Genomic DNA, 24,321 nt, shown 5'->3' on the forward strand with positions numbered 1-24,321 from the left:
ATCTCTGGGCAAGCAGGGGGAATCCCCAGGTGCGTGCTGCGTCCTAGACTGGGGCAGAACATTTCTTATACCAGACAGGGTATCACAGTGAGCTGGGTGGGCTGAGACTTCCACTTGGCTAATAAAGTTGGGCACTGTATCCGTAGGGGATAGGCCTGGCTTCCTGGAATTATACCAACAGGTCTGGGGGAACCTACCAACATTTTTGGGGGTGCTAGCCTTGAGGCTCAGGCAGGGGGGGTGCTGGACCAGTGTTCGCAGCTCACCATCACTTCCCGAGCCCAGAGGACCTGGTAGGCTTGCCCAGATGAAACCATTCCAGCCCTCTATCCCACACCCTGACTGACTGGCACATTACCAAGCCTGAGTGACTTCCTAACCCAGCCTGGCTCACGTCAGGTCAGTCGCACAGGCCCAGAACTAGTGTCCAACTTCGTTTATTACAGAAGGTACAATGAAAATGCCGGGCCATCCACTGGCTCCCTGGGGCAGCACGGGCAGTCAGTCCCTTCGAAGGTTCTTGAGCCTCTCCTCCAGGTCTGCGTCTGCATCCACCAGGGCGGAGGCTGCAGCCTCTGCTTTCTTTCCACTGGCAGCCACACTGAGGGAGCCTCCGGTGGAAGGGAGGTCTGCAGAGAGTGGGGATTAGGAAGAGCACCCATGCAGAAGAGAGTAATGCAGGGGAGGGAGGTGGTGGCTGGGTCACAGGGTTAACACAGGGCCCAAGATGTAAACACTCACTTGACAGCTCATCTGTCAGGCTCAACCCCAGTTCATCCAGGACCTGGGCTACAACAGCATCACTAGATAAGGAGAGAATGCTTATGAGGATCAGGCGCAGAGCCAGGTATCCCTCCCCACCCTTCCTGCCAGCCATCTCCAAACCTCTCTTCTTCGTCATCCTCATCCCCCATGGCGTCATCGATTGCGTCGTTCATCATCTCCTCCTTCATGTCCATGATCTCTGCCTGCCGTTCAAACTCCATCATGATCTTCTGGATCTGGGGCAACTTCAGCTGAAAGGGGGAGGAGGGTGAGTTTGGGCCCGAGTTCAGCAGGGGTGGGGGGTGATGGGGAGAGGCAAACCTGTCTGTTCATGGTGCCCATGGCTTTGGTGACGCCCTTCATGGCTTGTGCCATTGAGTTGTTAGACTTGAGCGTCTGGATCTTGAGGGACACAGCCTGGATGTTGGCCCGCATCAACACAAATTTTCGGACGTACCGCCTGGTACGCACCAGGTCTTTCGCCATGATCCGGACCGCGTCCTGAAGAGGGGACAGAGGGCAGGGAGTGAGCCTTGGGGGTGTGCTCATTGCCCCTGCGTGTGCCCACTGAGGCCTTCAGGGGCTCCTGGGGATCTGCCCCAGTGCTCACCGCCCCCCCCCCACCCCCACCCCAATGCGTCTTGGGTCTCCACTGCATAGACCCCTCGGTAGGCTTCTCGCCTCTCTGGTCCAGGAATCCTGAAGAAAAGCCAGGCCCACCCTTTAGGAATCCTTTTTCCTCAATGGCTAGTCAACACCCATTCCTGAATTTCAATCTTGGCCAAAGAAAATCGCCCCCTCCACCTCTCACAGGCTGCACCAAATCCTGATTTACATACAAAGGTATCCAAGCTCAGCTGTGAAGTCCTCCCCAGAGCTCCTTCTTGCCTTACTCATCCCAGGAAATGTCACCTCCTCAAACAAGCTGCTCAGGCCAAAACTCAGCCATCTCTTGCTAGTTGGCCCTTAGGGCAAGTGGAATCTCATACCACATCTATTGAAGTAACTCCTTCAACTCAGCCCTTAGCTCCCACTGTTGCCCACGATTCTAAGTGGTCTGGCATGGGCCACTCTTGAGTTTCCCTATTACTCCCTCACTGAACATCTGCTGTTCTGACACACTTGACACTTGGCTCTTCGCAGGGTTGCCCTCTTCATTACTCAAGGCTCTTAATATCAACTCCATAGAGGCAGCAGTTTTGGACTCTGAAATTAAGGAAAGCCCCACTCGAACCCTTCATTCCATTTCCCTAGAACATGTTAGTGTTTTGTCCCATTTGCTGCAGCCCCAGGGTCTGGCCAAGCGACGGCACCTGGCCTGGAGTCTCAGCCTGTGCCCAATCAAGCTTACCATCTGGCCCTGCTTGGCCATTTTCTTGATGTCTGCGATGATCTTCTTCTCCTGGGTCTCGAGCTTCTGTCGCTCACGGTCCAGCTCTCGCATGGCCCGGTTCAGGGCGCGCTGGTTCTGCCGCAGCAGCTCCTCTGGCGTCTTGCGCCGCCCAAACAACAGGTCCATGGCCGCAGAAGCCTACCAGTAAGCCTGGGGCTAGCGTGAAACCTGGCTGCAGGGTGGTGTGAGGCACAGCTGGGGTCACATTGTGTATGGGCGGGGACAGACGAGGGCTCACAAAAAGGAGAAGGGTGAGCAGGGAGAAAACGAGTGAATGGAAAGGCCAAAGAGTGGAGCCTGGAACTTGGGGAGCCCCAGCCACCCCAGCTCCTCTGACTCCACAGTGCCCCTACGGAGGTTCTGGGCTTCAATCTGCTCCTGACTCTGGGATGAGACCCTAGAATGTCCAATGGACCTAGGCTGGAGATGACCATGTGTGGATACAGCAGAGGAACGGGCGCGGGGAGAGGGGGTTCGGAACCTGGAGCTCCAAGGACAGGCCAGTTGACAGGGTCCCTAACATGAGGAGCTGGAGGCAGCAAGTGCTACAGACAGGGTCGATGTGGGAGCTCCGAAGCTGACAGCGCGTGGATGGCATTCAGTTTAGGGCGGGGGTCTTAAATGCTGAGGGAACCTGGGTGCGGAGAATAAGGCTGGGGGATGTTGGGGAATCCTGGACAGAGGGCGGGATTTTAGGTGATGGGGTGCCTTGTTCACCCAGGAAACTCTTGGGGCCTTTCGGGGTTCTTGGGCACCGAAGGCAAAACAACATGGGGACCCAGGGGATAAGGGAGGGTCCCAGGCAGGGGCGAGGCCCTCGAACGCCGCCGCCCTCGCGCCCACCCAGGACCCGCGCCCCAGTAGGGGCGACTCACCGGAGTTGGGATGGGGACTCGCTTCCGTTTCCGGGTCACGCTCCTCTCTTTCAGAGCCCTGGAGCGCCCACCAACGACAGCCCCTCGGTTCTGTCGCCTCGACCGTCACCGCCGTTTCCGGATTAAACCATCTGACGTCACACGCCCCGCCGGCGCCCGGAATGCTGGGCGGGGACAAGAGCGCGCGTGCGCACGCGCCGAGGAAAGCGCCGGCCACAAACGCATGCGCAGCAGCTTCCGCCTCGCTGCCGCAAGCTTGGTATTCCGTAGGTTCAAGTCCAGCCTAAGGGAGCGGAGGCCCTGTCCCGTCCTGGCCCTATGGGCTTGGTGCCCTTTCGGGCGCCTTCCTTCCAGCCACCCGGTGGTCCTGCACCCCACCACGTCACCCACTGTAGAGCCCTGCTCATCTGAGGGACCCAGAACTCGAGCTGATGTTTCCGAACTTCAGGTACCCAGTGGCATCAAGGCAGTTTTCCTCCTCCAGCCGGAGGGCAGAACAGTAGACGGTGCGGACTTAGCCCCTCTGCCGGCTCACTGGCCGGAAAGCCAGTGGTTACTGGATCCTGCCCCTCCCTTGTCCCAGAGTGGGATTCATCTCACCCTGCCCGAGGCCTGGGGCGGGGTTTCCCCCACCAGCACTGCCTCAGGCACCGGGCAGCCTGCTGCCCAAGGCGGAGGGGGGGGGGGTCCCCTCATACCACCTATGAGCATACAACTCCCACCACTCTTGCTGCAGGAGCTCTGGCGGCCATCACCTGCCCCTCCCAGCCCACAAAAGGAAGAGGCAGAGGCCATGCAGTAACATTCCCCTTTAATAGCCTGGTGGGACCTCCAGTGGTGGAGGGGTGGGGTGCCGGGTCCCCAGCCACCCAACCCCCATAACCACCCACCCCAGAGCCCAGAGTAGGGGGTGGGGCTGGACAACACCCAGCGGGGGGCTAGACAAGCCAATTCATTTCCCAACGCTGAGCGGGTCGGGGGAGGCAGCGCCGACCTTAATCACGTGGTGGTTAAAAAAAAAACAAACTAGGAGCGGGTAGCAGGGAGGGGTGGCCGGCCAGGGCATGGGATTCCCCCACCGGCCGCCCCATGTCCCCCCACCTGTGGCCCCCAATAAATATCTGCAGGGGACGCCGGGGCTGGTGGCCCTGGCAGGGGTGGGTATGCACCAGCCCTATTTCAGGCAGCGCTCGAAGTAGGTGGAGCCGATATAGCCACCCCGCATGGAGCGCTGCACATTCTGCTCAAACAGCCTCCGGTTATTCTGCAGGACCTCGGCGGCTTCCTTGTTCAGTGGGTCTTCAGGGTTGGGCTCCTGTGGCCGGTATGGGGGGCGGGGGAGGGGAGGTCAACAAGCCCAGAAGGCAGAGGGCCAACCTTCCCCAGCCGCCCTCCCACCCCCACCCCTACTCACCAAGAAGAGATACTGCAAGCCATAAATTATGGAGTTTATCGTAAGGACTGGCTTCCAGTCCTCTCTGTGGGCAGAGAGCATCATGATAGGGGCTGGTGAGCGCGCAGCCACCACAGGCCCTGCTGGGACCAAACAGGTCAGGCCCAGGGCATGGGACAGCGCGGTCGGGAAATGCTAGCGGGAGGGTGCGGAGAAGCACAGGCCAGGGAGAAAGCCAAGGTCAAGCCATGAGGAAGAAAATGAGCTGGAGACAGAGGGACACACAGACCACAAGGGACACACAGAGGGAAGGGAAAGAAACTGGTATAGTGCAAGGTCACTAAGGGGGCCTGGCAGGCAGGGCTGGGCAGCACAGTGGAGGGCCAGTGCCCTCACCTGAGGATGTTGAGGCAGACGTTGCCCTCGAGGTCAATGTTGGGGTGATAAACCATCGTCTCACACTTCACCTTGGGGGGGTCATGCGGGTAACCCTGGCCCACCTGGCTCCAGGAGAAGAGAGGGCAGGTGGATAGGTGCACAGCAGTGCCTGGCCGGGGCCTCAGCTGTTGCTTCCTCAGCCCAGGGAGCCACCCCTGCCCACCTGAGACTCACCTTAAAACTGAACACAAACTTCCCGCTCTTGTAGAAGCCCTGTGAAGGAAGAGGAGAGGACTCAGAACCCTGCTCTGCAAGGTCTGGCAGGTTAACCAGGTATGCCAACTTGAGGTGGTGTCACCTGCCGTGCTTGAGAATCCAGTTAAGCGTGCCCTCACCTCATCAGGACAGATAACCAGCTTGAAGTTGAGGAGGTCGTCTGGATCTGAGAAACTGATGTCACACGTCTTGGGCAGATTCAGCTCGTTTATGTCTGGGTTTTCACAGCAGAAAAGGGAAACAGGCCGGGAAGGGGAGAGATAGGGGGTGCTCAGAGCAGGTGCCAGCAGAGCCTCCACAGCCTCTCCCAAGACCCCGGCTCTATCCTGGGCAGTGGGCCACAACCCCCACCCTCTCCCTGCTCCTCCTGCTCCGCGTCTCCAGGCAGGCTCTTCCGCATCTATGGAACACCAAAGATGTGCTTGAACTCCTGACCCAGGGTAAGCTCTAACTCTTCTGAATCCACAGTCCTAAGTCCCCCAACCCAGCTCCTACATGTTCCCACTCCTATGTGCCCCACCAAGAGCCTCTGACTACCCCAAACCCAGCATCCTGACCGTGACCTCTGCTTTCTAGAGAAATCTCTACTTGTCTGCCCAGATGCAAGGATCTTATCCCCCTTCCTCACCCTAAATCACCACCACCCCCAATCCCTGGCCCGCTGTCCATACACTCCTCTCTGCTTGTCATCCTAAACTCAGGATCCCATCTGACCTCCAGATCTGTGAGTTCCCAAGCCTCCTACCCTATACTATTCTGAGCATAAGATTTCCAGCATCTCTAGCAGGATGGTCTACACCAAACCCTACTCCTATCTCTACAATTCCTGGCACCCAGTATACCTCCCTCCTCCTGTCACCCCAAACTGACATGTGATTCCCCCAGACCCACGAAACCCAGGCCCCAGAACCTACTTCACCAGGCCTGACTCTGATTCCCAGTGACTCTAGCGTTAATACATTAAATCTCCCACCCCGATCCTCAATCCTCGACCCCACTGTCCGTATCTTCTCTTCCTGCCGCCCAGGTTCCCGTCTGACCCCCAGACTCTCGAGTTGCCGGTCTCCCCCTTCCGCTGCCACCCTCAGATTCTCGGTCCCTAGTATCAAAAGCCTAGCTTTCCGAATACGCCCAGTGCCCCCTGCTCGGTCCCCCTACCTCCGACCACTTTGGTGATTATATTACCCCACCCCTGGCCCCTCGGCCCCCAGGCCCTGGTCTCCAAACCCCACATCCACGGCCTCCCCGTTTCTGACACCTTTGACCCCTGGCAGCCGCATTACTCCACACCTGACTCCCGTATCACCCCGAGCCAGGCTCTGACCTCCGACCTCCACTCCCATCCCCCGACTCCCCTTACCCTTCTGGATCCGCAGCTGCGCCGCCGACGCCTTCTTGCTGCTGCCCTTGGTGCCGCCCGCCGACTCCTCCTCCTTCTTCTGCTGCTTCAGCGAGAACAGCTTGATCATCCTGCCGCCGCCGCCGCTGCCGCCGCTGCGGGGCCCGGGACCCCGGCCACCCGGCCCCCCGCCGCCGCCCGCGCCGCCTCCGCCACTCGGACCCGCCGCCGCGGCCTCTTAGGCTGCTGCCGCCGCCCGCCGGGCCTGCCGCGCTGCTCCGCGCCCACCGCGCGGCCCGCGTCGGCTCCCGTAGTCGGCTCCGGCCTGGCCCGGCGCCTCGGGCCCGCTCGGCGGCGCTCGGGCCCGTTCGGCTGTTCTCGGGATAACTCGGCCCCGCCCCCACCCGCCGCTCCCTCCTCCCGGCTGTCCGCTCCGGCGTCCTCAGGCCGTGTCCCTGGGCCTGGTCACTAGCTCTCTTCGCGAGGGCTCTGCGGCTCAAGGCGGAAGGGGGAGGCGGGGGCTGCGGTGGCCGTGTACTAGACAGGAGGGCCGGCTTCCGTGGCAGCAGCGGCTTCGGCGCGGAGGTCCGCAACGGCCTCGGGCGCCCCACCGCTTCGGCTATTTCCGTCGCCTGCCCGCTTCGGCTCTTCCCGTCCGGCCTGCGCTGTGCGCTTGCGCAGCCGTCGCCACCGCCCCACGTTGCTCCGCGCTGGGACTTGGGGGTCGAGCTCCTTCGGCTTGGCTCGGGTATTTCCGTTCGTGCAGGCCGGGCCGGTCACTTCCGGGGACGCCCGCGAGTCCAGGGAGGGGGGGGGGGGGGGCGGTGGTGGTATCGCCGCCATATTTAAGTTGGGCAGAAGCGGGCCGCCTTACTTGCGGGCCGCCATGCCCACTCGCAGTCGTGCGAACGGCGGCGCAGGCGGGCCAAACGAGGGGCTTGTCCCCAGGGGCCACAGACCGAGGCAGGGTTAGGGTCAGAGCCTGAGCAAGGCCAGGAGCGTGGCCTAGAGTGCGTGACCCAGTACCTTCGGTGTCCCATCTCAGGCCCAGAGAACCCGCTAGCAGAGAGTATGGTTGAGGTAAAGTAACAAATAAAACATGTATTGTGTCAGAGCGTAGTACAACACTGTGGAGGTTTACACGAGCTCACACACTTGGGGGCAGCCCTCCGCGCGGGTCCAGAGTTCCCCGCGGGTCTAGAGTTGTCCCGCAGGAGACCTGCGGCCTTCCGCCGTCTGTTTGCGCGAGGTGGGCGGAGCCAGCCTCCCCTCCAATCGTAGCTCAGCGTGCGTCGGGAGGCGGGAGCAGGCGGCGCGGAGCGGTTCTGCGGCTTCAGGCTGTCACCAAGGACACCGTCAGGCGGTGAGCTGCGCAAAGAGAGCTGGTCGAGGCGGGGGCCCGGCCCGCGGGGCGGCCGGGGCTCTGCCCCTCAGGCTTCCCGCGTCCGAATGAGGCTCCTGCCGCACGCCCCATCCCGTTGCTCAGGCGACGTGCCACCGTCTTCTGGAGCACCGTGGGAGTAGTCCCGGCGGCCCGCTTGGCCCGCGCTAGTGGTGGGCAGGCTCAGCCCATGGCCTCCTCTTGGCGACCCCGGGCCGATCCTCACCCCAGAAAGTAACCTCCACCTTTTCGCGCCGTGGTTTGGTGTCCCTGCCGACCCCAGCCTTCTCCCGGGTACCCTCGACGTCCTTGGGCTCCGTGGTCTCAGATCCCAGTCGTGGCTGTGCAGCCGTTCCCTTTTCCTCCCGCTTGCATTCCGTTTCTGCCATTCCAGAAGGCCCCCTTCAACCCTCTGGTTGTCCTCGCCCCACACTGCCGGCTTCGTTGACTTCTTGGAGAGCTGTGTGCTGGAGAGGGGCTGGGGTGAGGCTGAGCGATCGGAAGCTGCAAAAAACCTCAGGTTTGGGGCGGATGAGATTGCAACCATCCTTGTGTTCTCAGGCTTCAGGCATGACTGGTCCTGGGACGCGGAGGACTTTTCCAAAGTTAGTTTTCCTCTTTCTCTCTGTTCTTCTCATCTGCTCTACTCTTGGTGATTATCTTTGTACAGGACGTGAGGGTTGGTGACCATCCTGCAGTTTCCAACCAAAGTCTCAGGGATGGTTTTTATTGGCCAGCCTGGTTCATGTATCCAACCTCAGGCCAGTTGCCGAGACCCTTCAGCTAAAGTCCCGTCTCGGGATAGAGTATTCATCCCCTGGAGAGGTAACAGTCCACAGTTAGACTCGTGTGATCTTTGATCTTGTGGTTACCCCACTGTGCAGTGGGGAAGACTTGATCATGAAACAAAATGCTAAGCAAAGGGGGCCATAGTGTCTGGACCGAGGAAGAGAGGATGGCCTAAGTGAGGCAGGCGCCTGGGTTGGAGGTGCTGCAGCTAAGCTTGTCACCTTAGTGCTCACTCGAGTGGCAGAGAGGCCCAGGTGGTTTGGGTGGTACAGGTGCTTGTGGCCCTTGGGCCTGCCGCCTGTTAGTAGGCAGCACAGTTGCTTAACACGTGCAAAGGCCCTGAGGGAAGCTGGGGCCAGTGCTTTGGAGGGACTGGGCAGAGGACCGGGCAGAACCTGGTGGGTGGGTTGTGAGGGTGAAAGTGCACCTCCAATTGTTAGCCTAGCCTCTGGGCCCTGCCACTGTGAAGAAAGGGTCTGTCCAGGGAATGAGGGAGTAGGAGTGGGCAGGGCAGGGAGGCTGAGTGCTGTGGGCCTCCAGGCTGGAGGTGGATGGCTGGAATCAGAGCAGTGCTGATTGGTGGAGACAAGTGGATAGATCTGGGAGGCTGGGGTGCTGATGAGAATAACTGGATGGATGTGGTATGGGGCAGCCAGCTGGGCTTGGAAGTGGACAACATGGACTCGGATACAGACAGTCTGGGGACAGGCTGGCTGGGCACTGTTGTAGCCTTCCTAGATGACCAGTGCGTAGGTATTCCTCTCCTGGGTTATTCTATGGCTCTGGCCGAGTGGTCATTCTGTCCAAGCCTTCAGTCTTGAAGATCACATGGTAACACTTGGGTCTTGACCTGTAGCTGTGTGACTGGATTGCAGAGGTGTCCCTGGCCAGCTGCAGAAATGACCTTTCATGGGTGGCCCTCACATAGCTGTTCACGTTGACTTCTCAGAGGGCTGTTTTGGGACGTGGGTCCATGGACTTCTCAAGGATTTGGGTGTGGGGTCCCATCCGGATGTCTCCGTGCTTTTCACTTTTGTTGTAATTTTTCCTGTGTGAAATTTCATGTTTTTATGTAGTTGTATCTGCACAGCTTTCATGATGAACACAAAGATGACCAAAGATGAGTTTTCTTTGTTTCGGATTATAAGTCACACAAGTCGTTAAAAAAAAAAAAATCCACATGACAGGATTTTATAAAGTTCCAGCAACATTCCTCCAACCTGAGACCACTAGCTTACTGGCTACCTGTGTTCATTCGTGTGACTTCCCTGATCTGATTCTTCAGCCCCTTCCTGTCTTCCTCTTCCCTCTGATTCTATGTATCCCACACCAGGTTTCTCAGAACCCTTTGCGACCGGAGAACTGAGTGCTGTCAAAGGGCCCAGGGGAGCCCCCCCCCACCCCCCCCACCCCGCAGCTTCCCAGCCCTGATCTTGCCACACAGGAGTGCCTCTGCCTGGGGGAGTGGCTGACCTGCTGGATGTAGTAGATGCCAAGAGTGATTCTGGTTGTGGCTGGGGCTAGGCTACTGGGGAGGGGGAAGGAGAGGGGTAGAGTTGGGGAGGAGGGGGGCTGAGGCTGGGAGCGGGCCTTCTCTCGCATGTTGGTAGGAAGCCTCTGGCCCAGGCTGCTTGTCTTTTCCTGATACCAGGGCCCAAGTCTTGTGGGGGACCGGGGTGACTCAAAGTGGTAGGTGAAATTCCAGCTGCGTTTCTGGAAGGGCTGTTCCTGGAACCCTCTAGGCCTCTAGACCAAGAGCAGGCTGACACCAGCCTAGGGTGAGGTTTAAGTCCCAAGCCCGACCCTGCTGCATGAAGATCCCCTTTTTGGAACTGCCTTTCACCCACGGTCTCTGATACTTCTGGCATCCAGTGGGGGAGTGGGGGGCCGTGTCAAGGCCCCAGCGGTAGGATGGAAGGGGAGGACAGGGCAAAAGCAGCAGTGGCACGGGAAGAGGCCGGAGGGGTCCAGAGGTCCCGCCCTCAAGTCTGCAGGACTCTGACCTGGAGCTGCCAGTGTCTGTCCACCTGCATGTCAGCAACTGGTGTGTCCTGTGAGTAGTTACTGAACACACATGACAGAGACCTTCCAGTTGGAGGGTACTTAGAGCTTGTGCCTGGAGCCAGGGAGGGAAGAGAACAGCCCACGACAGCTCCTGGAGGGCTGGGGAACTGGCCTGGCCTTGCCGCCAGCTTTGGTTCTCAGACCGGCTGGAGTCTGCGGGAACAGAGGAAAGTCTTTTAAGACTAGATTCCCACTTACAGCTTTTACAGCTAAGATATGGCTTCCTCGGTTTCATAAACATATAAACTCAGGCTGGCGGTGGCCTCATGGGCCCCTGTTTGATGCTTCAGCACCCGATGATCTTGGCTGGCTGGCAGGGCAGTGACCTCCAGGTCCTCCCCTGGCTTGGCCAGTGGAGAGGTGGGTCGAAGGCAAATAGTACAGGAGCCCCGCTGTAAGGGGACGTCCTGCAGATGGGGGGCAGGCCCTGCTAGGGGCCACATCTGCCGGGAGCCCTGGGTCTTGCAGGAGGCACGTGGTTACAGAGAAGGTGGTAGACCAGTAGCATGGGCTGAGAGGGGTCCAGGCGGGTGGGCAGACGGTGCAGACCCAGACGGAGGTTCTGTATATTGTTTATTGAGCACCTACTGGGAGCCAGGCCCTAAGAGAGCTGGCTTGTACAGACGCGATCACGGGTCTCCGCAACCCCATGAGGTAGGTGGAACACCTACCTACACACCCTGCCTCCAATGGTGGACGACGGTGGGGCCACGTGCTCCGGCTACTCTGCACTGTGCACGCGCTGGTGCTGAATGAGCTTGGTGCTCTGGTGGAAGCGGCGGCCGCAGTCCTGGCAGGCGAAGGGCTTCTCGCGCCGGTGGGTGCGCAGGTGCTGCGTGAGCGTGGGCCGCTGGCGGAAGGCCTTGCCGCACTCAGGGCAGGCGAAGGGCCGCTCGCCCGTGTGGATGCGCCGGTGCTGCGTGAGGTTGGCGTGTTGCCGGAAGCGCTGGCCGCACTCGGGGCAGGCGAAGGGCCGCTCGCCCGTGTGGATGCGCTGGTGCTCGGTGAGCCGGGAGACCTGTGTGAAGCCCAGGCCGCACTCGGGGCAGCGGTAGGGCTTCTCGCCCGTGTGCGTCCGCTGGTGGCGCGTGAGCTTCAAGCGCTGGCTGAAGCGCTGGCCGCACTCGGGGCAGGCGAAGGGCTTCTCGCCCGTGTGCACGCGCAAGTGCTGCGTGAGCGTGGGCCGCTGGCGGAAGGCCTTGCCACACTCGGCGCAGGCGAAGGGCCGCTCGCCCGTGTGAATGCGCCGGTGCTGCGTGAGGTTGGAGCGCTGGCGGAAGCTCTGGCCGCACTCGGCGCACCGGAAGGGCCGCTCGCCACTGTGCACGCGCCGGTGCTGCAGCAGCACCGCGCGGCGCCCGAAGCGCTCGCCGCACTCGGCGCAGCCGAAGCACTTGTCGCCCGTGTGCACTGCCTGGTGCTCCAGGAGCACGGCGCGCCGCGTGAAGCTCTGGCGGCACTCGCTGCATGGGAAGGGGCCGGGGGGCTCGGGCGCGCCGGGAGGAGCGGGGGGCGCGACGCTGGGGCCCGGCGGGTCGCCGTGGATGCGCTGGTGCTGCAGCAGGTTGGAGCGCTGGCGGAAGCTCTGGCCGCACTCGGCGCAGCGGAATGGCTGCTCGCCTGTGTGCACGCGCCGGTGCTCCTCCAGGCGCGCGCTGCGGACGAAGCCCTGGCCGCAGTCGGCGCACACGAAGGGCCGCTCCTCCGTGTGCGTGAGCTGGTGGCGCAGCAGGTGTGAACTGCGGCTGAAGCTGCGGCCGCACTCGCCGCACACGAAGGGCCGCTCTCCGGTGTGGATCTTCTGGTGCCGCAGCAGGTTGCTGCGCTGGCTGAACACCTTCCCGCACACATCGCAGCGGCCCCCTCGCTCAGCTCCAGCCCCTGTGCCGGGGCGCCCCCGAGCCCGGCTGCGTCCCCTGGGGGAACGCCAGCTCGCCGCGGCCAGTCCGCGGCCCACGCCCTGGCGGGCATCCTCCGTGGGGTCCGGCTCACCTCCCAGGTCGCTGGAGAGCACTAGCGCGTGTGAAAAGCCAGCTTCGTGGGAGGCTGACTTGAGTCGGCCTGTGAGGCTGGCCACACCGAGGTCCCAGGGCAGGTGGATGTGGGGACTCACGATGTCTGGGTCCACAGAGACGCTGTCCATCTGGAGTGTAAACCCTGCATGGCACAAGGGGATCCACTCATTGATGACAGAGAACCCGCTGGTGCCCAGAGACACTCCAGCCCTGGCGAAAGGGTGTGAAATGGAGCGACCTAAAACTGTCCAAGGAGGCAGACAGAAGTCACCTGGGCAGGGGCAGGGGTTCTGTCCGAACAGGCTTCCGAAGGCGGTAAGGATGGGACAGACAGGTGGAAGACTAAAAACGGGCGACCGGCTTTCCAGGAGTGGCATAAGTTTGCAAAACCGCCTTTCCGGAAGGGCTGTAGTGCAAAGGTGGCCCTTGCTCTGGGCAGGTGGGTGATGTTGGTTCTCACAAATGCGGAGAAGTGGGTGGGTTTGAGGGAGGCTAGAAGTGGAGCGGACAGGCGGGAAATTCTGGCACCAGGACTTCTGTCTGCTGTGCCGTGCCTGTGATGCCCGCGGGACTCCTGTGGCGCCGCTGAGACCTCTGCAGCCACTGGGGCACAGGAGTCTGGCCCTGTCTGTAGGGAAGTGTGGACGTGGTGCCGTGGCATTTACAGGGCACACGGAACCCTGGGCCTGCCTGTGATCAGACAGGGGTGGGCGTCTGGCTCAAAGGAGCAGGTTCCAGCCAGGCTGTGAGCACTCCATCCTTAGATGCTGGAGGAGGGAGGAGATGTAAGCACGGCACAGAGGAGGAGGGGGTTACATCAGGGACACAGAGAGGGGAATAGGGGTTTCAGGGATGACAGAAAATCTACAAGCTGCCAAGGAAAATGCAGATAAATTATACTGCATCAAAGGAAATCATTTGTGCTCAGCAAAAACCCTCAAGAGTCAAAAGATGAATGACAAACTGAGGAACCCTCCAGAGGCAAGGGTCTAATTAACCAAAGTAAGAGCAGCAGTCAGTCAGCAGGAAAGAATGTGGGCAGAAGACTGGAAAAGGAAAGGAAATGTCACTGATGCTTAAATTCCCTAAAACATGCTTAGTTCCCCCCATAAGAAAACTGCACATTAGGGCTATACTCATCTGCAGTTTCACATCCTTACTCCAGAACCCAAGTGTCTGTGTGCATTGCTGGTGAGCACAGACAGAAGTTGGTGTCGTCAGGTACATCAAACAATAAATTTCCCGTGGGCTAATCCAACAATTCCACTTTTAAGTACTTCTCCACCAGTTGTGTTCCTCCCTGTGTGAAATGACCGGTATAGTGAGAGAGTCAATTCCTAGGCAGGTTGATAAGAAGTCTAGGGGTCCCCATGGAGAGAGGGGTCTGGAATTCTCAAGGAGGCAGAAAGGACAAACTTTTTTCCCTCTACATTCCTTAGGATTATATAACAATAATGTATCCTGCTTGAGGACAGTCTCTGGAAAAAACCTTCTGGCTAATTCTGTTATCTCAATATGTAAATCATGGGAGTAGGTCTGGTGAGGTCTTTACAACCTCTAGACATTCTTGATTCACTGTAATAACTAATTTGAGAGTATATAATTCCAGTGCTAAGACTAGCAAGGGGGTACTCTTTCTACCCCCTTCTGATGTCCATGTCAGAAGCTTTCTCTATCTCCTTTATACTTTAATAAAACTGTATTACACAAAAGCTCTGAGTGACCCAGCCTCGTCTCTGGCCCCGGATTGAATTCTTCTCCTCCAGAGGCCAAGAACCCCGGCATCTTTGCGTGATTCAGCAACAACCTTTCAATAGGAGGGTTCTCAGTTCTCACTGAAAAATAACTCAAAAGAGTGTCAGTGGGAACCTGGATGGGTAAACAGGTGTGTCGTGGGGAGCTGTCCAAAGAGGAGGGCGCTCGCTGCTGTGTGTTCAAGTGGGAAGATGCACGAAAAATGTCAGGCAGGGAACAGGGTGAAGATTAAGCCTCCATGTGTGTTTTAAAGACGGCAAATGAGTATGCATCCACATTTGTGTTTGCTTTCCTGCGCACAGAATCTTTCTGTAAGTCCATACAAAAGACCGGTGCTGCTGGCTGTTGGGGTGCAGGACCGTGTGACTCAGGCAGGGGAGGGGCGCTCCGCTGTATATGCCCTTGGGCCTTCTGAATTTTCTAACGTGAATGCTACCTATTCAGAATATTCTCCTGATGAAAACACTGGCTGCACTGATGTTCCGTGGAGGGCAAGGGGAGCAGCCAGGACATCCGGTGCAGAGCCCACAGTGGCTGAGGGAACCGGTATTTGAAGCAGGGGCCATAGTTGTCTGTGGGTGAGTGCAGCCTGAGGAAAGATGGGACTGCAGAGAAAGGACCTGCCGAGGAGCTGTAGGTGGAGCCGCCAGTGTGGCTGGAGAGCGCGGAGGCTGTGCTGTGCTGAGAGAGGCAGGGCGCTAGCTGCCCAGCAGGGCCCCCAGCTGAAGGCTGAGACAGCGGAAGGGGTGGCTGCCAGACCTCCTCTCAGCTTCAGCATGCAGCACTGACAGAACATAAGAGAAGAACCTTAAAAATACCTGGGACAGCTCCAAGACAATAAAGGACCGTCCAGAGCTTGTGCACCGTGCTCGGAAGTGATAAGGCTGTAGAGACTGGGGGCTGAGGCCAGGCTCTGCCGTGAAGCTGGGGGTTGAGGACTTGGTCTGGGTGAGCTCAGTCCACCCACAGACCTTTGGTGTGGGTGAGCCTGCAGAGGGATCTCCACTGAACAGCTGGGGGCCCAGGTGAGCCTTCCAGTTCAGAGTCACGATGGACTCTGTGGCAGCCTGTCATCCAGGATGATGCTTAGTGCAGGGACAGACGAGGAACTCCCCGAGCCATGAAGGGCAGGCTGTTCGCAGTGCAACCAGTGGGAGCACTCGCACCTCAGGAAACCAAGCTAGCTAACAAGTCCAGAAATAACATCAGGTATGTCCAGGTTCTCAAAGGATGGGTCAACATCCATGAAGAAAGAATGAGTTTGGGCCCTTTATTGATAAAAACAGCAAATGGGGACTTCTGGGTAATAACAGTATCTATTTACATTGGTTTCATTGTGAAACAGCATTAAAAACCTCCATAAAGGTTTTCTTTGGTTTTGTTTTCTTCAAGATATAAAATCCACAAAGATGAAGAGGAAAGGAAACAAAGCAACCCCTGATATTTCTACTCTGGATGGGAGACCAAGCAAACAGTAACTGTGCAGCAGTGGGGAAAAATGGAAAATCAGCCTGTTTGATCTCAAAGGCTCGAAATGTTCAGGATTCGGAAGGACCAGGTCCCTCTGGCCATGCAGGTAAAGGGGCAAGGACACCAGGTGGGCAGGGGAAGCTGACTCAAGCTGAAGCTGGGCTACCTCAGGGGACAGCGCTTGGCCCTCTCTGCACACAATTCTGAGGAAATGGAGGATGCAGGCGGGCATTGCAGTAGCTCTGATTTCTGGATCTCTTCTCCCATCCTGGCAAAAGGATGGGTTGAGGGTGTGCGCCAACACTGAGGAAGTTGAGGGGGTAAGTGAAGCCACCCAGGGGACTGAGATGCCAACCTGTCTCCTAGCTGGGATGCAGGCAAGAGGCTAGACATGCCTTCTTAGGACACTCAGAGGAGAGAACTGAAGACCCTCACAGCAAGGGTGCCGCCTCCACGCAGCCCAGCCAGGGTGCCCTGTGACTCCTTCAGTGGCATCCACGGTTGCTCCACCCACCCACACATGTCTCCCAAGAAGTGGGTCTCTGTGGGGAGCAAACTCTTCATCTCTTCTAGCTGCCCTCTCTCACCTGCCAGAGAGATCAGAGAGAACACTGGGAGAAAGCTTGAAGACAAGTCATCATTTGTTGGGCTCCAAAATCACTGTGGGTGGTGACTGCAGCCATGAAATTAACAGATACTTGCTCCTTGGAAGGAAAGCTATGACAAACTGAGACAACGTACTAAAAAGCAGAGATACCACTTCGCTGACAAAGGTCCATATAGCCAAAGCTATGGTTTTTCCAGTAGTCATGTATGGATGTGAGAGTTGGAACGTAAAGAAGGCTGAGCACTGAACAATTGATGGTTTTGAACTGTGGTGTTGGAGAAGACTCTTGGAGAGTCCCTGGGACTGCAAGGAGATCCAACCAGTCCATCCTAAATGAAATCAGTCCTGAATATTCATTGGAAGGACTGATGCTGAAACTGAAGTTTGGCTTCAGTTTGGCCACTTGATGTGAAGAACTGACTCACTGGAAAAGACCCTGATGCTGGGAAAGACTGAAGGCGGGAGAAGGGGGCGACAGAGGATGAGATGGTTGGATAGCATCACCGACTGAATGGACATGAATTTGTGCAAACTCCTGGAGACAGTGAAGGACAGGAAAGCCTGGCGTGCTGCAGTCCATGGGGTTGAGAAGAGTCAGACACAACTTAGCGACTGAACAACAACAAATTATTATCCTCAGAGAAATAAGGAAAGATGTTACAACTGTAAGAACAGAAAGTGGCTTAAGTAAGTATTCAGGGAAAGAAGACACTGGTGGGAATTGAAACTCTATTAGCAGATGTGAAAATCTCAAAAGGAGAATCTGGAGGATATCTGAAGAAATTTTCTGGAAGATAGAGCAGAAAGAAAGGGATGGGAAATTGCAGAGAACAGAACACTGGAGCATTTGTCCTAGAGTCCAATAACTGAGTGACAGGCATTCTAGAAACAAGAGAACAGAACAATGCAGGGGAAGGAACTCAAAGAAACAATTCAAGCCAGTTTCCCACAATTGAGAAATTGAATTTAAAGTTAAACAGCCTTACCAACAGTGGTGATAAAAAATGTTTTGACCCAGTTTTACAGCAGTTAAGAAAAAAATGTTTGGAGACTGAGTCAATAAAAAGAACTCTTCATCCAGCCAAAATTCAGTGTAATGTGGAGTGTTAGACGAATGTTTTAAATATGTAACACCTCTCAGAACTTTACCTCCTGCTCCAGAGTTCACAGGAAGGTCCACCAGAACACGGGAGTAAACCCAGAAGTGGAAGGGCCCAGGAAATGGGATGAAGACGAGATGGGGCCTGGATGATGGTGGGCCATCGCAGGCGTGTGACTGAGGTGGACCGGGCAGGGCATCTGGCCTGAGAGCCTGGGCGGTTGGGTGGGACACTGTGCTGTCGTGCCCAGTCCCCACCTGTGTGTAGGTCCCTCCTGTCTGTCCACCCTGCTGACCTGCTGTCCAGTCGGTGGGACGCAGGCCTGGAACCTGGGGGCCATCCAGGATGCCAGGGCTGGGAGAGGAGGTGGGGAATGTGAGTCCTGCTCTCAGGAGGGTTTATGGGGCCAGGAGGTTAGTGGAGGGCTTGGCTTTGGAGGGCAGGAGATGCTGAAGCAGGCTGAACACTGCAGGGGCTGCCCAGGCAATGCGGGCGCGTAGGTGACGCTGCAGAAAAGGGGCCCTGTGTTACTCACCTGGGGAGAAGATGCCCCCAGCTTCCTCCTGCCACAGGGCCCCACGGTGCTGCCTCCAGGAGGAACCCTCAGGCCCAGGCTCACTATGCGGGGAGGCCTGGTCCAGCACCACGCCACAGTCCTGAAACCACAGTGGTCACTGCTGGTCTGTGTAGCCAGGCCCACCCAGGAGGGACCTACCCAGCCCCCACCCAGCCCCACCCGCTGAGGCTCCCAGAGCAGGGACTCACCCGGGCCTGGTGGGGGAGCAGAGTGAAAGGGGTCCCCTGCAGGCTGCTTAGAGGCTGAGGACGCAGCGGTTCTGGAGAAGGAGGGTGTGGTCAGGAAGCTCCAGGGCGCCCCACCCCACTGCCCTCCTCAGTGCTGTGGCAGGTGCCAGGATCCGGTTGGGTGGGACCTGGGGCTGGCATGGCAGGGGGATCTCGGGACTCACAGGAACGCGGTGTGGGGGCATGTCTGGAACCTGCCCGGGAGGCGGAGGAGAGAAGGGCACCCCCCAGCACTTGGTGCCCCCCCGACCCCCGGCCCCCAACGCTCCGGTCTGCTGCTGTCTGGTCTGCAGCAGTTGGCTAATCCCTCCCCCCCCGCCCCCCCAGCAGACCTCCTCGGGGAGAGGACTCCTTTCTTCCACACACGGGAATCCCAGGAGCCAGCACCATGCTGAGAACGTGGAAGGAACCACAGCTGTGGCAGGCTTGGCCCACAGGGGAGAATGGCCACCACTGGCTGGGCAGGATGCGGGGGCTGCCGAAGCAGAGGGCACACCTTCTGCCCTTACCTGGCTCCTCGGTAACCTCGGACTCCTCTTTCACCCGCAGGCCCAGTGCTGACTGCTCCATGGCCCCAGGGGGCATCTCCAGCCCAGGTTCTGGAGTCTCAGGTGTGGGCTGAGGGAGGGCCTGGAAGTTGGGGGGCTCTGTCCTCTCCGAGAGCACCTCCTGACCTTGCACCTGGACCGTGACCTGGGCAGGTGCCCCCCATCAGGAGCTCAGGTAGGGAACTCCCTGGCCTCCACCCTCTCGGGATCCCAGGGGTACTGACTCGGCCTCTGAGGACCCACGGCCCCCAGGGACTGACAAGGAGGGCAGGGACGCCCTGCAGTTGCTCTCCTCTGCCGACACCGCCCGCCTCCCCCCCCCAACCCTGCGGCCTGAGTCCCGACTCCAGCTGATGGAGGGCTGCCGTCAGAACCGCGGCTGCCCTGGCACAGGGTCTGCTGCAGGTGACCACTTGCAGACCGCGGGGGACTAGCATCCTGCTGAGCAGGGCGCCCCCAGGATGAGGCGGAGACCCCAAGCCTCTGACTCACCCATCTGCGGGGCCCTCCTGGCTCCCGGCGGAGGCCCTCGACCAGGGCCGCGGCCTCCTCAGGGCTGCCTGGCTGTTGTCCTCGCACGCGGGCCTGGATCTCGGGGGGTAGTGCGCCCAGGAACTGCTCCAGCACCAGCAGCTCCAGCATCTGCTCCTTGGAGTGCGCCTCGGGCCGCAGCCACTTGCGGCAGAGTTCACGGAGCCGGGCCAGCGCCTCGCCGGGCCCCTTGGCCTCCTCATAGCGGAAGCGCCGGAAGCGCTGCCGTGCCGCCTCTGGGCCCGGATCCCAGGCGACGGCTTCGCCCTCCGCCTCAGAGTCCTCTAGCTTCACCGTGACGGGCCCCTCATCTTCTAGGGATGCGCGGCCCCGGGAGCCCAAAGCCGACGGCCTCATCGGAAAGACCAGGCTGGGGCTCTTGAGGCCAGTGTCCACCCCCAGGGAGGAGCACGCAGAGGCTGCTGCGATGGGGACAGTGGCGTGCCGCTCAGGCCGGAGGCTGCCGCGTGGGACCGGCCAGCCCTCGCTGAACCCCTCTAGCTGGGCGTGTGCAGTCTCTGGTAACCCCCTGTTGCTGGGCTGGTTCTCAGGCCCAGAAGGCTCCTCCTCTGCCCACTAAATCTCACCCGTCTACACGCACGGCCTGAGCCCTGCCCTCAGCCCTCTCCCTGCAAGAGATACCTACGCCTACGACCTCCGCCGCTGGGCGTCTGCACCACCGCCACCCCGCCCCCGCCGGCCCATGACTGCGCCATCCACTCTCCTGCGTGTTTCTCCGACTGTTGCCCCCCCAGCGTGGTTTCATAGGGCATCCCCCCTCCAGCGGCCCCAGCCCACACCTGTGCGAGGCCCACTGTAGGGCACAGCACTCTGACGCCATCCTCCCCCTATCCAGCCCCCTTTTCTGAGCCCCATTATCTCCTCGACCTCCTGACTCAGGTAGGGCTAGCGGGTGATGGCGTTTCAGAGAGGGGTGCCAGGGGCCCCAGACCGCTGGCCTCGGAGCCTGCGAGGAGAGCCGGAGATCCTGACCCAGCCTATTTGCCCCGTAATCCTGCCATGTCGCTGGTGCCACTGTGAACCTCCGCTCCCCGGTCTGCAAACGGGGGCGACCCCCGCCCCACTCGTACGGTGCGAGTTTTGGAAAGAAACCGGAGTTTATTACGTTTGATTTCGAGGCCTCCCGATCCCGTGAGTCTGACCTTGGCTCCTTAAGGCTCCAAGTCCGCCTGAAACCCCAGGGGAAGGCTGGGCCTCCACGACCCTGCCGGCCCTGCGCACCTTTCCGAACTACCTCGACCAGGAGCCCAGGCGAGCGGCGCTTGCCTCAGGGAGCCGGGGCAGATCCGGGTGCCGCCATGGCAACGGGGCGGGGACTCCAGGCTCTGTCGCCGTGGCAACCCGCTGTGATTGCCCCGCCGCGCGCGACAGCCCCGGGCCCGCCCGCAGGGAGCGCTAGGACCCTGCCCCGCGCCCCGCTCCCCGCAGGGCTGCCGTCCGGGTCGCTGCCCGAACCTTCCCGGCCGAGGGGGCCCGGCCCTCACCTCGGCGCTCAGCTGGCAGCTCCGCGCTCCCGAGCATGCGCACTCGCCGACCTCCCCTCCCGGCCAGACTGTAGCTCCCAGAATGCTCCGCGCAGCAGCACACGCGCCGCCTCGCACCCCCGCCCTGCCCCCCCCCCTCAGTTTCCACTCTCGCCTGTTTCCACGGTCGCCTCAGTTTCCACCCTCCTCCCGCTGTGATGCCGGGCAGTGTTTTTCCGGACGGTCGGACCACTCTTGGGGCCGTGTCTCCCCGCTCTCCCAGCCTCACTTTCAGGCGTCCCGGCACCCGTCGACGCGAGCTTCTCAGGGGGAAATGCGCCCAGCACCTTCTTCCGGGCAGCGCGTGCCCCCCCCCCCCCCCCCCCCCCAGCAAGTCTCCCTGAATTCTCTACGGGGCTTCCAGGAGTTAGGGTTCTGCACCAATCACGGCCCTCGCTAGGACGCCCTCAGCCCCCGTCTCCATAGCAACTCCCTGCCGAGGCTGGGTCACCCTTTCCTCCGCCCTGGGGACCGCAAGCGAGCCTCCCATTTTCGCCCCGCAGAGAGCCGGGGCCCCGGGCCCGGGCCCGAGCCCAAGCGGTGTGGTCGGTTGGCCTTCCGCGCGCGTGCGCGGCCCGTTGACGCTCTTTTGTTGTCATCGGCGGTAGGCGGGCCCCAGGCGTCTCTACAGTAACCGGTGGGCTGAGCAGGTGGTTTCCAGGGCAACCCCGTGTACCGGCTGGTGTCTGAGAGGATGGGAGAGGTGGGGTGAGGGTAGAGATGCTGAGCGAGCGAGACAGCGAGGAGAGAGTGAAAGTAAGTGAACACATAGTGACAGAGACAGGCAGGACAGACAGCGTAGAGGGCTTTCATCTCTCAGAGACCTAGATCAGAGAGTCAGGGCTGGTCAGACGTGTGTCAGAACAGTCAACAAGAGGGAGAGAAATCAGGGCCGGGATGGAGAGGAAAGGAGAGACAAAGGGTGAATCGATTTACAGCGAGACGTGCAGTTCGAGAGATTCAAGTGACAGACGAGGATCAGGAGTACAGAAGCAAGAGGAGAGACGGGGACAGAAATTGGAGATAGAGTGAAATGGGTCGAGAGTTTCAAGGGTTCAGAGAAGGGTGACAGCAAGAAGAGAGACAGACGGAGCAGGAGGGACACTTGTTAAGGAAACTTACCCAAAACTTGTCAATAAGAGAAAAAAATGGCTGGGAGTCCTAGCACCGTTTCTAGTAAGACTGCTTCAGGTTGTCTGATTCCCTAAGCGAAGCAACTCTTTTGATCAGAGTTCAGATACTGTGACGTTAGATGCTAACTTGTAAATGGTTGATAGGTTGTAAGTGTTTTCTGTCCAGTAGAGAAGGGTACCCCAAGTTTTTTTTTTTAACCACCCTGTAGGACACTAAGATGCCTGCCCACTCCTATGTGGGACACCACCAATCCAACTTTGCGCTATTATTTCAGTGTTTGTTTGTTCTTTCACCTTCTCTGTTGTTTCTTCTCTCTCACCTTCCCAGAACCACCTGTGTCATCCTGCTAGTTCCCACCGGAGGTAAATACCTCTTTGACACATGTTCACTGCGTTTTTTAGTGGTTTCAAAAATTAAAATTTTGACAGTCTGAAGGCAACCATTTCTCCCTGAATGTGGAACAGATAGGAAGAAAGAGAAAACAGTGAGACAGACCCAGGGAAGGAAGGCGGTACGAAGGATGATGGAAAGAAAGAGACCGGTCCCGGCTCAAAGGCTCCAGTGTGCCTCTCGGTGAGCTGGGTCCCAACTCATCCCACATAGGGAATGTGAGCCTCACCCAGGCCTGGACCAGAGCGGCTGGTCCAGTCCATGGAAGACTACTGTGAGTCACAACCAAAGAAATTTCTGTGAGTACTGCAGGTGCTGGATAGTGGACAATAGGCCTAGTGTTTACTTTCTTGGAAGAGGAAAGAATCATAAGGAAAATGTGGCAAAGAGGATATGTGAGGTTAAACAGGAAAGCCGGGAGAAGGGAAAGGAAGAAGAAAAAGCATCAAAGGAGTTTGCTGCAGTGGAGGTAGCTGTCCTGAAAGGATACCAACAGGATTTGAAAAGGTTTGACTCAGAGTCAGAAATTTCAGAGCCAAGCATATTGTTAGTGACCAGTGCTGTTCCATTCATCTCTGCATCAAATCAGCAGGAAGACAAAAAAGACCCTTCAAAGGGCAGATGGGCAGAATGAGTTATCTCTCAGGGTTACCATTTCTGTTATGATCTTATCACAGGAGTACCTCAGTGGGAAAAACCTGAAGGATTTCAAGGAAACTTAAAAAAGCAGCAGTGAAAACTGGGTAGAAGGATTAAGTGAAGATGGTTATACATGTTATTATAACACAGAAACAGGGGAATCCAGATGGGAAAAACCTGATGATTTCATTCCATACTCTGGCGATCTCTTATCTAGTAAAGTCAATGAAAGTTACTTGGTACCCTGGAAGAGTCCAACTATCAGATTCACATAGTGACTGATGGGGGAACAGGAAGCAAAAAAGGGAAGGGGTAAGGAAAGGTCTCTACAGCAATGCAAAAGCTAAAAATAAAGTTTAAGGAAAAAACTAAAACAGTGATAAAGGTACTGAACCAGAAACAGAAAGAAAAAAAATACCTAAAGGAAGAGTTCATGAGGTCCAAATGAAGAAAAATCCAAAGCTCATTAGAGAAAAAAAAATGTATATATATCAGGGGCTTCCCTGTTGGATCAGTGGTAAATAATCTGCCTGCCAGTGCAGAAGACTGGGTTCGATACCTGGTCTGGGAAGATCCCGTATGCCTCAGAGCAGCTAAGCTCATGCACCGCAACTATAGAGCCTGTGCTCTAGAGCCCAGGAACACTATTGAAGCCCACAGCCCTGGAGTCCATGCTCCACAACAGAAGTCACCGCAATGAGAAGCCCACGCACTGCAACTAGAGAGTAGGCCCCGCTCTCTGCAACTAGAGAAATGCCTGCGCAGCAACGAAGACCCAGCACAGCCCAAGTAAATACAATTAAAAAAAAAAAATCAAACCCATATGGAGAATGGGAAGAAATTAAACAAGATGTTGAGTCCCATGAGAAGGTAGATTTGGAATTTCAAAGTGCTGAAAATGGTATGTATCAACTTCGGAAGCTGATGTTGGTGGGGAACCCAAAGTGGTCTCCTGAAGTTTGTGCAAACTCATGTCCATTGAGTCAGTGATGCCATCCAACCATCTCATCCTCTGTCGCTCCTTTCTCCTGCTCTCAATCTCACCCAGCCTCAGGGTCTTTTCCAGTGAGTTGGTTTTTTGCATCTGGTGGTCAAAGTATTGGAGCTTCAGCTTCAGCATGAATCCTTCCC

At 58.2% G+C, this 24,321-nt stretch overlaps 3 protein-coding genes and 1 pseudogene across 8 annotated transcripts; 1 reads left to right on the forward strand and 3 right to left on the reverse strand.

Moving 5' to 3' along the window:
- Nucleotides 1–421: 421 nt before the first annotated feature.
- Nucleotides 422–3,172, reverse strand: CHMP2A (charged multivesicular body protein 2A). Of its 3 annotated transcripts, none has more exons than XM_043900554.1 (6): nt 3,034–3,172; nt 2,117–2,330; nt 1,087–1,266; nt 886–1,016; nt 742–803; nt 422–629 (listed from the first exon to the last, which is right to left on the reverse strand). In XM_043900554.1, exons 2-6 carry the CDS (start codon nt 2,282–2,284, stop codon nt 502–504), a joined length of 669 nt encoding a protein of 222 aa, XP_043756489.1. In that variant the 5' UTR covers nt 2,285–2,330; nt 3,034–3,172; the 3' UTR covers nt 422–501. The 3 variants fall into 3 exon arrangements, with proteins under 3 accessions (XP_043756489.1, XP_043756491.1, XP_043756490.1); XM_043900556.1 differs by having other exon boundaries at nt 2,117–2,296; nt 3,034–3,169; XM_043900555.1 differs by having other exon boundaries at nt 2,117–2,353; nt 3,034–3,169.
- Nucleotides 3,173–3,827: 655 nt separating this feature from the next.
- UBE2M (ubiquitin conjugating enzyme E2 M) lies at nt 3,828–7,091 on the reverse strand. 2 transcript variants are annotated; one of them, XM_043900560.1, is made up of 6 exons: nt 6,441–7,091; nt 5,200–5,294; nt 5,039–5,077; nt 4,823–4,926; nt 4,448–4,566; nt 3,828–4,348 (listed from the first exon to the last, which is right to left on the reverse strand). In XM_043900560.1, exons 1-6 carry the CDS (start codon nt 6,547–6,549, stop codon nt 4,335–4,337), a joined length of 480 nt encoding a protein of 159 aa, XP_043756495.1. In that variant the 5' UTR covers nt 6,550–7,091; the 3' UTR covers nt 3,828–4,334. The 2 variants fall into 2 exon arrangements, with proteins under 2 accessions (XP_043756495.1, XP_043756494.1); XM_043900559.1 differs by having other exon boundaries at nt 4,448–4,511; nt 6,441–7,085.
- Nucleotides 7,092–11,209: 4,118 nt separating this feature from the next.
- On the reverse strand, nt 11,210–21,778 carry MZF1 (myeloid zinc finger 1). 3 transcript variants are annotated; one of them, XM_043900514.1, is made up of 5 exons: nt 19,445–21,778; nt 18,914–19,022; nt 18,366–18,436; nt 18,136–18,256; nt 11,210–12,810 (listed from the first exon to the last, which is right to left on the reverse strand). In XM_043900514.1, the coding sequence occupies exons 1-5, from the start codon at nt 19,838–19,840 to the stop codon at nt 11,375–11,377; spliced, it is 2,133 nt and encodes a 710-aa protein (XP_043756449.1). In that variant the 5' UTR covers nt 19,841–21,778; the 3' UTR covers nt 11,210–11,374. The 3 variants fall into 3 exon arrangements, with proteins under 3 accessions (XP_043756449.1, XP_043756448.1, XP_043756447.1); XM_043900513.1 differs by having other exon boundaries at nt 18,914–19,034; XM_043900512.1 differs by having other exon boundaries at nt 18,914–19,097.
- LOC122692896 lies at nt 21,725–23,660 on the forward strand (annotated as a pseudogene).
- The last annotated feature ends 661 nt before the right edge of the window (nt 23,661–24,321 follow it).

This window comes from Cervus elaphus, chromosome 4, assembly GCF_910594005.1.
Source record: "Cervus elaphus chromosome 4, mCerEla1.1, whole genome shotgun sequence".
Classification (NCBI taxonomy): domain Eukaryota; kingdom Metazoa; phylum Chordata; class Mammalia; order Artiodactyla; family Cervidae; genus Cervus; species Cervus elaphus.